Raw genomic sequence first — 15475 nt, forward strand, 5'->3', positions numbered from 1 at the left:
TTGCATATTCAGCTGATTTCTCCTATGTGATCCTGGAAGACAAAGAGCTCCAGCCTGGCGTTCAGGCAATTTTCACAACCAGGGGCCGGGGTACCTGTTATCACCAAAATGGCCTTATTTGGTATGATTAGTTGTTTATTCATTGCAACATAATGTTATTTCATAGCATAAATATTATTGATAATACAATATAAGTAATACATTATTTCATAATCAGAGCTTCTGCTTTTAATATCTGCTGCTCTACAGGAGAGCAATTTAGGTTTAGTTCATTTTCACAAATGATAATAATAGAAGCAGAGAGAACACGACAAACCCAGAGGGGCTTACAAGTATGATTGTTTTCCTATTCTTCACAAGCAGCTTCTCTCCATCAGGGTGAACCTGACTCCAGTGGGAGGCTGCTACTGCAGCGACACAGGGGCTCTGAAAAAGCGTTGGCGTTGGCTGGACCATGAGCATCATGTTCATGCTCCGCCCTACCAGCCCCTCTGTCTGACCCTGAGCCCCAACCTCAACGTCCGCATTCAAACCCAGGAGCGCATCTACCTCACCTTTACCTCTGGCAAGCACAGCGTACGCCTCAATGTAGGGGCAAAGGTCAAAGTGAGTTACTGTGGCTCATGGTCTTAATGTTACTAGATGTAGCAATGGGAGAAATAAGGGATACAAATGGTGGACCCAGTTTTTGTAGGCCAAAGTACTGACTTTTCCTTTATTTTAATATTTTCTTGCTGTCGCAGCTGAATCAAGCCAAAGGTCTGATGCTGCCAGGGCCTGACATGGTCCAGAGGTATCTGCAGCTGAAGAGTGCAGAGATCAATGCCCTGCTCCAGAACATCCAGTCCCTCATCATCACCTATCAAAAGACTGTCAGCCCATGGAAGGTCAAGCCCCAGCACAGCCTCATCTCACAGATGGAGAGACAGAGGCTGCCAATGAAAAAGCAACAGTCTGCCAAGAAGACCCCCTGAAGGGTTTGTGTGGCCATTTAATTCAACAGATTATGCCCTTGAATGACAGTTTCTCATTTGTAACTGTATAAAATGACTCGTAGTATCCATTTGTTGAGTTTGAATTCAATGGCATAGAGGTTTGTGGATAAAAAAATAAAAAACAAAAAAACTATGTTAACGGATATCATTAACTTTTTTTAATCAGAATGTTCATAAATAGTTTACCTATACACATCATTTTACATAGGAGACACCAAAGCAAATGCTGCAATTGACAGTGTCATATTACCCTTGTTACTCTGTAGGAACCATTGGCAAACATACCCATGATCATATCTCAGCTCATATACAGTGCAAAACCGCTGAAGTCAAAGGTCCATTATTTTGCACAGACTAAAATTAGTAGTTTTAAGCATCCTAGGTACAAAAGAAAAGGTATAAAACATAAGATTTAATTGTCTTTCATGTCTTTTTTACATATTTGCAACACGCCAAGTCAGTTGACGAAAACATTCACAAGGAGCATATGGAAGAATTTTTAGGAAAACATTTGACAAGTAAAGAACAAAAGTTTGGAATTCACTGCCATCAAAGGGGAAAACCTGTTGAACCTGAGAGCCCTGTAGCACAGGCCATCATAGAAATCTACTGAATGTTACAAAGAAAAGGCTAAAATAGAGGAATTACATATTGTGCAGCATTTTTTTTCTTTTTATCCTTCTAAATCCATTAAAGGAATCCAGGCATCTGAATGCTAGTCCCTTATTGCCCATTAGCTACCTGGCTGATGAACAACCCTTAGTGCCTCTATTAGCGTGGCTCAAGTGTCCTTGTCTGAACACTCCAACATGATTCACCCTGCTAACCCTCCACCCTCGCTTAGTATGCAAACTCTTTTTATTCAAAATATTGTGATGATGTTAAGAGAAATGCAATTGTAATCTAAAACCAACCCCTTGTCCAAGTGAATCTCTCCTACATGAAAGCAAGCCCAGCTTCAATTTAAGTCACACAAATTGATCAAACTCAGTACTAAAAACAAGTAACCTCCACTTCCCTGTTTGTTATGGACTACAAGTATGCATAACTGAACCTCAGCATGCTTGTAGCTATCCGAGCCTCCGTTGGGGAATCTTTGGCCTTGTGTAGGATTTCGCTGCCGTCAGTGCTCCCGGTCCGCCTCGCGGGCCAGGCGCAGTCCTCTGGTCACCTCTCCAACTCTGCTCACGACTCCCGGTCAAGGCCGGAGTCACAGCGTCGCTCTGCTACCCAGAGGGTGTTCACCGCCACTGCCACACCGTGCCTGGAGATTACTTATTCACAGACAGCAGTAGGTTAATCTGAAAGAGAAGCGGGAAAACTGGGAATGAGTGCTCACCGTGTTTCGCATGCATGTCTAATGTTCCTCCACTGAAACCGTTCTCAGGACTTGAGAGTTTTAGTGTATTTATAAACCTATGACAGATGCCTTTTGGGTGTGCTCTGCCACTACAGCTCACCTGCTCCATAGACGGACATGCGATGATTTGAAGGTCTTCTCCGCTGTATTCCTCCTGAAGCAAGGCGTGCAGTCTCTGGAATACCTGCTGGATGTTATTCTGTGGAAAAGGCATTCTGTTATTGAGTGCTGGAAGGAAATGAGTACTACATTTCCATCTGGCCTAAGTCCCCTCACTATCTTGTTTCCATGTCAACCGCAGTATTTTGTTTCTCCCTCATTCAGCTTCACTTAGCCTGGCACTTTGATGAACAGTAGGCAGAGAGCACAAAGTTTTCTCTATTAGAGATAATTAAACTGAAAATTTATAGTTAATTGCAAACATGTGGTATTCTTGCCTTGGAGGTATGAAAAGATTTACTGAGAGATTTAACAAAGAGATCGACTCATACAATCCATACTCGACCCTTGTGTTTGTGCCACCCACCCGGACAGGCTTGAAAAGGATGAACTCTGTGTCTCTGTTAGCCAAGTACAAGGACATGCTCTGTAAAGTGCTTGGCAGCTTGCTCTTCATCACCCGGTAGGTAGCCATCACTATATCGTTGATCTTTGCTAAAAGGAGAATAGAGGCACAGGGAAAAAAAACAGTGACATGCCCTCTAGCATGCGCTATAGAAGCTTTGATGAATTATGATGCCATTGGCATTTCCTGAGACAAATCTTACCTGGCTGTGCCCAAGGTTGCTGGGAGAGATTGTACGTGGGACCACCTTGGATAGCCATAGTTTTAAGAGCTGCCACCTGAGTGCGGACACAGAGCCACAGCAAAACATGACAGATTGAACCGACTTAATTATGCTAGTGTTACTAAGTGTCATCCATGCAAACAAGCACTAGAACTATCTTTTGGGATGAGTGTTTTCCAGGCGTGAATCCAAGGGTCTTGTGTCTATCACCATGATAGACAGCTGTGCTACCAATTGAGCCAATCTGAAAATATGCCCTTGAATTAGACAAAGGATATTTCTAGCAGAAAAATGAGTATGGTGCACTGGATAGAAAGGACTGGCAACAAGTCACTGCAGCAGAATTGCTGAATTGAAATTGAATTGAAATCCACACAATTACAACTGGATGAAGAGCACAATTGGATATCAAACACATTCATGCATGTGCACACAAACAAGTACCTAGCAATATTTCCTAGCTGAAAAATTTACATTTTATCTTGCGTTTTGTCAGTAAAATACTGTGACCTTCTGTGATCAGTGAATAAGCAAACTAAGGTTTTAAAAAGGTAAAAGGAAAAAAAAAAAAAAAAAAAAATGAAGGTCAGAATATGCAGTCGGTGCCTGAGGCTAAGTCTGCCTTCGCTCTAACAGTTACAGTTACCTTGGTGAGAAACTCCTCAAGGTTCCCCACAAAGATCTGAGTCTGCTGCTGGATGAACTGCTCACAGCTGAACTTCAGGTGTCGGTCCACATCCTTCTTAGAGTCAATGTAGTGCTCCTTTATCTCCGGTGTTCCCTGGGGGCCATGGAAAAAAAGGGTTTAGTACTATCAAGTGGCGTTTCCCTAGGCAGGGTGCTATCAAAGTATATAAAGTGTATGATATGTTTTTTTTAAAAAAAGCACTTTACCTCTAACAGGAATTCAAGTATGGCGTTGTGACTGTTAAGTCGGAAGAATTTGGGAACAGCCTTGGGGTTCAGGATTTTGAAGGCGGCATCTTAACACAAAGCACGGAGATTAGATCTTGGCTGGTGTAGAATTAGAGTGCCCTCTAGTGCTACAAATTAAATATGACCTTGACTGAGATGAGGGTGATAGGAGGAGCGAATCTGCCCTCTGAGCCGTCGGTTAATGTACATTATGGTGTTGGATTACACTGTAATTTCCACATTAATTGTTGCCATTGGTGCATGTGATGGGCACAAGTTACTTAATGAGCATGAGAATGTAATGACTGGCTTTATGGAGCCGAACACCACTGTTCCCTCCACCTTTAATTATCTCACCTCGAGTTTTCTTCAGGTCCAGCGAGATTTCTTTGATGGCAAAATCGGTATGGAAGGGGGCAATCTGTTCGCGCATTATCAGCAGGTGCTTGATCAGGAAGAGCTGCCCGTCTATTTGTGTCTACAGAAGATGAAACCATACTGTTAAATCCACTGCAGGCAGTCGCCACTAAAGGGCATGTGCTGACTAACTGAGCAACAGAGAACATAAAAAGCACAGGCTTTGAGATGATAAGGGAATACGTCTAATTAATAACTGTTGATTAACCATAGCTGGAAAGGGACATATTAATGTGAGGAAATAGGCGGCTGAACACATTTATTGCTCAGCTAGTGACTAAAATGTTGGAAAAAGACATCATCAACATGGGGCGGAAACATGTCCTCCGAGATTGATGTTGCCGCATTAATTTGAAGTGTTAGGTTGAAACGGGCCAGTTACCACAGATATTGACAGCAAGTTTGAAGGTGAGAGAAGCCAATAAATAAAGGATGGTCTGCTGAACACTCTGTAGAGCGTGATATAGCACCTATTAAAATAAACTTTAAATGACATCCCAGCTGCTTTAGTTAAGGAACCTCCAGCCTGAAGGAATCTGAATAAAATAGAACACATTTTATCAAACGGGACTGATCTTATTTACTACATTGAAAGAAAGGGCACTTTCCCAGTTATGTTTCCAATAGAAATAATCTTAAAAGTTCTGTAAAAAAAAAATACAAAGCAGTGCTTTACTCTTTAAAACATCTGTGCCAACCTTGTTTTTAAGGATGATATCAGAAGCTTTAAGCAGGGACTGGATACAGGCAGATAAGGCTTCTTGAGATAAACCCTGGAAGACTGCTCTCTGGAAAAACACCAAGTCACAGTCAGCAACACAGAGGAAAAAGAGATGCAGTGGTGGGATAAAGATGCACGACATATCCTGCCATATCTTGGGATAGGACGTCATAAAATACAAATAGATGTATGCATAATGGGAAGCGAAGACTCACATCTATGCATCTGTAGAGCTTGGACAGACAAACCAGCGTTCGCCTGACAGTAGGGTACCACATGCCATGCAGATCAGCGGGAGAGATGGATGTCTGTAGGCGTGATGCCTCTGCACTCCCTGTATTCATGGTGCAAAGGGGGAAGAGCCGTCAAGCAAATGACAATCACACCAAAAGTTGCGAGAGAAGAGTTCCACAATCTGGTAACACAGACCGGCATTACTGTTTCTCCTGGCATCAGGATCCTCAAGCTGTACATCAGAGAACATGGACTCCTGTGACATCAGCTTCATCTGCTCTTCCTTCAAGCTCTGAGCGATTCGCTATTGACAAAAAAAAAATAGAGAAAAGGGAGGGTGAGAGTTGGAGACCGGGAGACAGAAAATGTTAAAGACATTGGAAAGTCCCCTTTTTCATTTGTTTTGATAGGAGGACTACAGGTTTCTACAAGTTACATTTACAGTTTTTAAGACATTTGTAATGCCAAATTAAATCAAATTTCACCAACAAAATAAGCTTGAAGAGTAAGAAAGAAAGAAAAAACTAACAATATCAGAGTATGTGCCTGCCCTACCAAGGAGATTTCTCACTTTAATGCACTGAGAAAAAGCAACACATTTAAGGCCTCTGAAACCATATTTAAGACTCAAAGGAAAATTTAACTGCATGTACAGGCAAGACCTTCCACGGCCATGAATTTAGATCATTCAACTTACAACATTTTAAGACTTTTCAAGGACCTGCAGAAAACCCTGCAAGCTTTACACAAATTTCACTCATCAAGATAAAACTAAAGCTATTCATGTTTGCTTTTTCATCGCCACAATAATAAGTAAAAAAGCAAAAGGATGTTTGAATGATGAAAGGCAGTTCCTGTAGGTAGTGGAATAAATCATGAATATTGAGTAAAATCCTGGTGAATGTTGCCGCTGTTTGGTGCCTGTTGGATTGATGTGAAAGGAACCTTAACATGGCAATTATTAAATCCTAGAAGACAAAGCACTTGTTTCACCGGGGCTGGTCCTGAACTACTTAATGCTTGGGATGAGAATGTGAATAGGGGGTTTGGGTGGGATGGGTTTTTGGGTGATGGATGGGATGGGGGGGGTTAGACTGTTTTTGTACTTTATGTGTTTGCGTGTGTGTGTATTGATGTGTTAAATTGACTTGCTAAGAAAAAAATACAAAAAAATTATAAAAATACGAGGGTAAATTCTCAAAAAAAAAAAATCACCTGTTGACTCTGTTTCAACAGAAATAAAAATTGTGAAAGTGAAACAATTCATAATATGTCCTGAAGAAAATTAATTAATAATCATAAAGTAATACAATTTATTACAATTGATGGATATTCTGATGACATTAAAACATAAAGCTATGTCCCTTTCGGCACACAAGACTTGCCTCCATCATCTCCAGTTTCTCTGGGTAGGCCAGGTCGCCTGGAGCTGGGTTGTAGCCGGTGATATCAGTCTGGATATAGATGTGAGTCCTGTAGACCAGCCTCTCCTGGACATCCTCCAGCATCTGCTTCACCACCGCATCGAAGGCGCCCAACTGACCAGCTACACACACACACACACGCATGCACACACACACACACACACACACACACACGCATGCACACACACACACACACACACACACAGACTTTAGTTTACACTTCAACCAATCTCTAGATTACAGCAGCCTTCTTTACGTTTCCAACATTTTGATGTGATTAGATACATGTCCTTTAGGGTCTATAGTGATGTCTGATGCGGTGCGGTGATGGTGGTCTAATGATGAGACAAGTGACCTCGTAACCAGAACAATTCCCCAACTGGCTAGGAAAATTGGAATGGGGAAAGTGAATGAGAGCCAATGTGTGAGTGACTCTAGACTCCTTCCTATTCCAAGGTGAGTACCAGTTTCTGCAAGTTAAATGTATTTCTGAAGACCTTTATAATGGCATTTAAAATAAAATTTAAAACTGTTTTCACAGCAAAAATTACCCATGTATGCACAAATTTCTCACTAAAAAAGCAGTGCATAGGGAAAAAGCAGCATTTTTAAAACTTCGGAACAGTACTTAACAAACACATTATTATATTTACAACCGTTTCAGGCCTTGAATTTAGATAACTCCATTTCAAACAGCCTGTACTCCTCCACGGCATAAATTAGAGCGTGTTCCTAGTCAAGCTCACAGGTTAAAAAAAGCTTTAAGGAGAAAAAGAAAAGCTGACATACCGTTGTTATGAACGTGGTCTTCCAGCATCTCATTTTTGAGGATGCCGCAGAGCTCAGACAGGGTTTCCAGGTGGATAATGTGGATGATTAGCGGCCGGAGGACATCATACAGCGACAAACACAACTTCTCTAGCAACTCGCTGTTAGGGATAAAACACAGTTTATAGTCCAAAACTATGATATGTGTTCAAGGTAAAATGTGTAGCATTCTCTGAGAAATAGTGGCATGAGATGAGTTATGGGATGGCTAATAATTATGCAAGCCGATATAAAGCTTTTTTGCTTTTACATGGCCAAACAAAATGTCTACACATACTGTATATGTATAAATTGGTATTTAAAACAATATGTGTGTCTGGCACAACTGAGTACTAAAGACAACCATCATGCATTTTAGCCAAACGCCCTAAACAAACATAGTGCCTGTATGTGTGCTGTCAGACAATGGTTCTCTGTGTACTCAGTGATCATGTTACCACTGAGGCAGGTTCTACTCACTCTAGTTTGGGTGAAGGTTTAGAGAAGAACTCATTGTAGAGCTGGTGTTCATCCTGGCAGACATGAACCATGAAGGCACAGCCGCTGCGGACCTACAGGAACACACATAATCAACACCTGCAGCAGGTAAACACATTGTTCCCCACGAATGATGCAGGCAGCCCTCGAGCCAATCAGTAACAAGATGCTCAAGATCAACCCTCCACGTTTCCTCAAAATCGGACTGGTGGTGTAGGTAGGTAGGTATTGCCATTCAAAATGTGAAATTTTGATCTTTAATTATATAGTCTCCATCAGGCCAATCAGTATAATTTTTTAAATGCCAGAACACGGTGCCAAAATGCATCATTCCTCCAAATTTTATCAAAATCGGACCAGTGGTGAATGAAATACCACATTTGAGTTAAAGTTTCATGTCAATTGGACTTACAGTGTAGGAGTTAGGGCCTTTCAAAGTTAGAAATGTTGACCTTTAATTATAGTGCCCCATCAGGCTAATTACCTCCGCCAAGGAGGTTATGTTTTCGGTGCTGTTTGTTTGTTTGTCTGTTTGTCAGCAGGATTACGGAAAAACTACTGGCCCGATTTTCATGAAACTTCGTGGAAGGGTGTAGCATGGGCCAAGGAAGAACCCATTACATTTTGGAGCGGATCCGGATCCGACTCACGAACAAGCAATAATAGCACGAACCTTGGCGGAGGTCTGCGCTCTCCGAGTGCAATTCTAGTTTGTGTAATGTTTTTGAAGGCCAGAGCACAGTGCCAAAATGCATCAACCCTCAAAGTTTCATCGAAATTGGACCAGTGCTGTCTGAGATATCACAATTGAGTACGAAATTTTGTAATAATTATAGTGCCCCCATTAGGACAATCGGTGTAATCTTTAAAACGCTGCAGGAACACAGTGCAACGATGCATAACCTTTTATATGAGGTAGGACTGAGGGTATTAGAAACAACATATAAAGGCTCTGCAGACCAGTTGCACTTGTGACCAAAGCAGGAATAAGCCCTGGATGCCTGCTATAGGCAATGTCAGGTTACACACATCCAGCGTGTGCAGAGCTTAGTGTCCATAGAAAAAAAAAATAATAATAACAAAAAAAAAATATTATATATATATATATATATATATATATATATATATTGTATATTCTTTGCCAGCTCAAATGTCACCTGACTTTGTCCAAAGGGGAGCTCCACTTGGAAGCAGTCATGCCTTACCAGTGCACAGTGGTCCTTGCTGTTTTGGTTGGTCAGGTCAGTAATGGTGGATGTGATGCTGGGGCTGAGGAGCTGCTCTCTCTGGTCCAGGTAGCACTGGTGGATCTCATCTAGAAGCTGATGATATCTGGTCACATCAGAACATGGAGGGATGAGTTCATTTAGCACAGGTACAGCACAAAGGTAATATAATAACCCGGCTGACACTGCTGTTTTCTCATGCAGAGATCCCGATACTTACTCTGGAATCTTCTCAGCCCGCTGCTCTATCTGTTCAATCAGAGACTGAAAGAAAAAAAAAATGTGAATCTTGTGCTAATCCATCATTTTGATATTACTTAAAAATAATCTATGCAAAATGATGTGCTGTATGAATTTAGAGGATAACAATAAAACAATATTATACTCACTCTGACTTTGGGTGCAGCTGCTCTAAACTTGACATAGTACAGTGTAAAGGCATTGTCTGCATTGGCCAAGCCCAAGGGATCCTGAAAAAAGCCAAGTGGTGTTTCAACATCTTGGACCAGACATATGAGTCTGTATATAGCTGTTGACTGTGTTATGTAAATATTGATTCCTAAAGGTAATATACGTTTCCCTTACCCTTTTTGTTAACTGGCTTGTGAGATTCTGCATAGTGTTCACAATGTGGCTCTTCATGAAGTGCATAGCTTTGGAAAGACATTGTCTAAACTTGGCCAGATAAACTGGGTAGTCCTTGAAATTGGGCTGCAATCAACAGGGATAAACAAGTGTGAGATAGTGATCACAGATATTCCAATGCATATTCCAATGCACAGACCACAAGGGCAGCACCATTCTGTAATTACTACAATTCAACAGTATACTGTGAAGGTCTTGTTTTGATTTTACCACTGAAAACATCAAGTTATTAGTCTTAGGGCACTCTCAAAATACGTTAAAAATTATGAAATCAAATGTAGATAGAAGAAGCCTTTCTTAACTTTGTTAGGATGTGTTTTAAATAACATACAACTCAATGTTCATCAATTTAAAAGCTAGGTTGAGATCTTCACACAGAAATAACATTTTGGCAAGAGAGACTGCAAGCTACTTACATGGGAAGAAACATACTCAATACAGTCATCCAACTTTGACAGCATTGGTATAAAGCCTTCACTATTTACAGACAAGGTGGGCGAGTTCAATTTCTGCAAAGACACAGGGAGAAAGCAAGCCTTGAAATTGTTTCGTATTATTTTCAGTTTCAGGTCGGTTTCACACAGAAACAACTATAATGTTCCTGTTCTTGTGTTCCACTCTCAAGAATTTTTTTTTTTTCATTTATTTGGCAAAGTTACCACTGGCAAGATATGAATGTGTCTATATTTGAGAAGCTTGCGGTTGAGGTCAGACAAAAGCATTCTTGTGTCACATTCAGGGACAGATGAACAGGAGTGAAAGAGAACAAGGACGAGCCATTGAGTACTGCATTTGTGTCACTTTGGTATCTGTGTCTTTGAGTTCATTTTTAGACTGTCTTTGGAGAGAACTAAATAGGAACAGCGGGAAATTAACTGACATCTGATTTCTTCAGAATAATGTCTTCATTCTGGGACATAATTGCTGATTACATTCTCCTTTCTCTTTTTTTTTAATAATAATTCTGTTCATATCTAGTTTTCATTTTCATTCCTTGACCATTTCCCCTCAGAAACAATAAAGTGATGCAACATTTTAAATATAGACATTTGGTTATTGAACGTTCTAAGATACAGACACACAAGAGCAAGAGCAATGGATGAAAAAAAAAAAATCAAGCATACCGTGTTTATGTTTTCTAACTCATTAAAATACGACAGTTTCTGCTGTATGCTCTCTGCCAGGTCAACCAGCTCTGACTGCAAAAAGAGAAAACAAGAAGCTATGGTTGATGACAATTTCATTTCAGTTAAAGAAGAATACCACTCAATTTACAAATTCATCAGCTTATTACATTGGTCTAGAATAGTCCAATCTATGTTTGTGAACATGAGCAGCTCTCCGCCAGAGCAAAAAAGCAGAGAACTAAGAATGACACATGCAGTGTCAACAAGATGTAAAATCATGCTACTAAGAGAATGAATAGGAGACTGATTTTGTTGACCCACAGAATGCTTGTTTGCAGTTTTATATTCAAACAAGCTTTCATCTGTATAGTAGAAAGTGTATTTTCCCTCATCTCCAGTAAATCTTTCCCAATCCATTCTCTATAGAACAGTTCAAGAGTTACATCTTATTGACATCATAGGTTATCGTCTTAATTCTGTGGTTTCTGTGGTCTTAATGTTCACAAATACTGATCAGTCTGTCCCAGACTATAACAATACAATTAACTGTTAAAGGAAATGCACTACAATTTGAATAGTTATGTACTGACAAATTCTTTCAGTGGGTTAACACATCAACTTAACATATCAATACAGCATGGGTTTACTGACAGCTGGGGCAGCATGGGCTTACCTGCTCCTTTAGGAGTTGTTCACAGGCTTCATGAAGGGTGCCTGTCTTATTGGACACAAACAGGTACTGCTTCTTAAGGGAGTCCAAGTGCTCAAGAGCTGCACTCACATCTGTCAGAATAGCATCACATTGTTCCTGGTAGCAATTTAGATGGTCTCTGGTTTTCCTAAAGGAGAAGCACACATATGATCTATTAGCTTACCCAAAGACAGGCAATGCAATAAAGCTACCTACTGGTTTGTATAGACCGCAGTTAGACAACACAATAAACCACAGATTAACTTGTAAATAAACCTGCCTGTCCTTCATACCAGCAAGGCTTAGGGTGAGGAACTTGTCAAAATAAAAGCACCTGTATTTTGCGCTCTCATCCTGGTCCATGGTTGTCTGTAACTTGGCAAACCAGGAAAAAAACTGCAAAACAAATGGACCATCAATTATTATCACGCATCTGATCGTTTGCAGTATGTAGCTGGCTACAGTAAGTTACACGCACTGTGCTAAAACAAATCACCTGTTGTGCGGTTTCTATCCTGTCGCTCTCCATATCAAGCATCTGGAAACCCTTGAGCAGGACGTCCTCTGTTGAGGCGGGGACTGTTGTTGTGAATGGAGACTGCAAGGACCGCGACGACAGGCTGCACAAGTCCTCAATGGGCAACTGAAAAACAAAGCAGGGCTCACTGTTTTTCCTGCATATTTGAATACGAGCCTTCATTTCATTCTGTCAGGCTGGCTTGACGTGGCGGAGTCCAGACCAGAGCAAGTCTCTCCACCAAACTAGCCTAACTAGCTAGCATCCCGTGATATGACTTCAGCGTTCACGTCAGTATCCTACTCACAGCCGGGGAGTAATTGAATAATACATAACGTTAGCCCGCAGCTATCAAGTAGTAAACCCTGACTGGTATTAGAAAAGTAGCCAGCTTGTTAGCTAGCTAGCTGTCTTCGGTGTCACATCTCACCTCTGAAGGGACGGAAAGAGTTTCAGCGGCGGCTCGGATCTCCAGAACAGAGTCCGTTTGCTTGTCTGTGAGCGGGGCCATGGCATCGGTGCGGCGGTCCCATAACGAAAGTTTCTCACGCGTTTCTTTATCTGTTAGGTCCAGAAGAGACTGATCTGTAGACGCCATCATCAGTTTGGACAGCACCAACAACGTCAGCAACACACACACACACTTCCTGTTCCGGGAAAGGGGGCGGAGCTTGGTGAAGTACCTCGAGGCGTTTGTTTTTGCCTCATAAAACCTCCTTGCTCGTACCGTGCATGCATTGTATAGAGATTAGTAGGCACTATTATTCATCCGCCTTACACGTCTTAATTCAATACTATTTTTAAAAACAGTAGCCTTTGCATTTTATAGCTAATACACTGTGTACATATCATATACTGTAGTATATGTACAAATTTATATGACCATCAAGATTGTGTGGGATTTACAGACATTCCTCTTGATCCATCTATATCAAAAGGCAGTTCTCTGTTACTTTAGTGTTATATCTTCCTCAGCTCAGTTTGGAGAACCTCAATATTCCCTCATTCAGACGATGTTGGTGATACACAGCTGAATTTGCCCGCTAAGCCCAGTGATATAAGTAGCTTTGGTACTCATGGTGATTATCTTGCAGAGTCAGACATGGATATCTCAGAACTTTATGTTTCTCTTTAACTTAATGATAACAACTCTGAGATTGTAGTGTAGTGTCAGTGTAGTGTAGATCATGTAGGTCTGATGGGTGCTGAGTGTTGGTATAAGAAGGTAGAAAGGTGGTTCTGAAACACCAGAGTTAACTGTTGAGCCTTTTAGACACGTTGTGGCCCTTATTCCACAAAACATATAATCCATTGCACCATGGGAGTGCTTTTTTCACAAGATATATTTATTACCACTGGATTCATACAAAGAATTATGGGAGAACCTTGGGGAGGGTGTGTTCAGTATGGTCTAAGGTTAACATAAAGAATACAGCACCACTAGGTGGAGCCCTGGGTCATATTTTAATATGCTAAAAGGAGATTACATTTATTCTTATTTTAGTAGCTTTTAATTATAGCTGTAAATTACTTTCTTGAAGGATGTTCATACCGTCAAGTGCAGCATTCAGAATGAACCACCCGATCAAATTGTTAAAGGTAAGTGGTGATAAAGATGCAGTGCTGCCTGTGTCAAGTTGGGAGCAGTAGTTCACTTTTGGATCATGTGCTTTATGGTGATTTCACCTCCAAAGCACTTGAGGTGGATCCACATTGTATGGACATGCTCATCAACCAAGTTGGCAACATTTTCTTCACTCCACACATCCAGAACCTTAACTGTAATCTTGCACTCCCCCAACAACAAATTGGGACACATTTATACATTTATACCACTTATTTACCAGGTGACAGGTGCTTCTTCAGTGAAATAATGCAGCCCTACATACTGTAGTGTGTTTCAGGTCAGTATACGATGCCAACTAAGTGAGGTGAATGGGGCTCTTTGAATTCTGAGGCCTGCAACAAATTAAGAAAATGTTCTATTATCTGGTAGTTACACTTCATAGTATACTGTAGGAGTTGTATGCTAGAAAAGAAAAGATGCATATAGGTTTCTTTTTCTTTTTCTTTTTTGGCAACATAGTATACTGATAACACAACTAACCCCCGGAAACTAAATCAACTTAACCTTTGTGTGTGTGAGTTGAGCCATAAAATAGCATCTTATGGTTGGCTAACAGCAATTTTAGAATTGCAGGATCCTGAGGAAACCCATTAGTTTTATAGATGTACAAGACAATAAACTGTAAGATCCCTGAGTGAGACTGCTGCATTTCCCTGTCTACAATAATACAGAATGGTAAATAGTGGCTCAATTACTCAACTCTTCCTGGATGTTACAATTGGCCATAGCTTTGTAAACTCTGCAAGCAGTCTGTCTTTGTTTAGTCGCATGTGTATAAGATAAAGCGGTGAAAGAACAAAGGATTTGTCGTTACAAAGGAACAATTAAAATTTCTGTTTAAGCAGATATGTTCTTTTGATACAGTGTTCTATGTTGTGATGGAAGAGGAGCTCATCTGCACAAATACACTACAATTACAATTTCCATGTTTAGACATTGCTGATAGTGCCAAAACATTTAAAGACAGATTTCACCATCTGCAACATATTATATGTGATCAAATAATACTGACAAAAAATCTAATTAATGCTAATATGCCCTTAAGGCATATCTTATTAACCCAGTTCTGTATTAGCATGCATGCAAAGCCTACTGTTCCCTACATTATGATGATGATAATAGCATGTGATTATATTAATTTAATTTAATGAAACTGCATTTTTGCCCAAACCACTTTGAAAAATTGATTATATTACATATTTCATTTACAGAGCCAGAAGTCAAAACCAGAATTGTGTACACTAATACATTCCCAAATGACATAGATGGTTTCCAGTGTTTGTCCATACACAAACTTGCACACCTCCCAAACCAACAGCAAGCGTCTTGGTGGCATCATATGATGCAGGCAGTGTTCGTGTACTAAAGCTCTGCCATGATCCATGTCTGCAGGGTGTCTGATGGGGAGGTCACAGTGAGTTCAGATTTTTTTTCTGGTCTACTTTAGTTGAAAGGAAGCCGTGCGATATTCAAGCCATGTTAC

General features: G+C 40.6%; 1 protein-coding gene across 1 annotated transcript; it reads right to left on the reverse strand.

The window, feature by feature from the left end:
* Nucleotides 1-257: 257 nt before the first annotated feature.
* On the reverse strand, nucleotides 258-12966 carry cog3 (component of oligomeric golgi complex 3). Its single transcript, XM_071927012.2, has 23 exons — nucleotides 12796-12966; nucleotides 12345-12491; nucleotides 12183-12244; nucleotides 11831-11996; nucleotides 11155-11229; nucleotides 10447-10539; nucleotides 9971-10096; nucleotides 9775-9855; nucleotides 9606-9649; nucleotides 9365-9491; nucleotides 8142-8233; nucleotides 7644-7783; nucleotides 6816-6976; nucleotides 5626-5734; nucleotides 5412-5530; nucleotides 5174-5263; nucleotides 4416-4536; nucleotides 4038-4126; nucleotides 3790-3924; nucleotides 3123-3198; nucleotides 2882-3009; nucleotides 2456-2554; nucleotides 258-2296 (listed from the first exon to the last, which is right to left on the reverse strand). The coding sequence occupies exons 1-23, from the start codon at nucleotides 12964-12966 to the stop codon at nucleotides 2267-2269; spliced, it is 2481 nt and encodes an 826-aa protein (XP_071783113.2). The 3' UTR covers nucleotides 258-2266.
* Between the last annotated feature and the right edge of the window lie 2509 nt (nucleotides 12967-15475).

The sequence above is a fragment of the Centroberyx gerrardi genome, chromosome 10 (genome assembly GCF_048128805.1).
Source record: "Centroberyx gerrardi isolate f3 chromosome 10, fCenGer3.hap1.cur.20231027, whole genome shotgun sequence".
NCBI classification, from domain to species: domain Eukaryota; kingdom Metazoa; phylum Chordata; class Actinopteri; order Beryciformes; family Berycidae; genus Centroberyx; species Centroberyx gerrardi.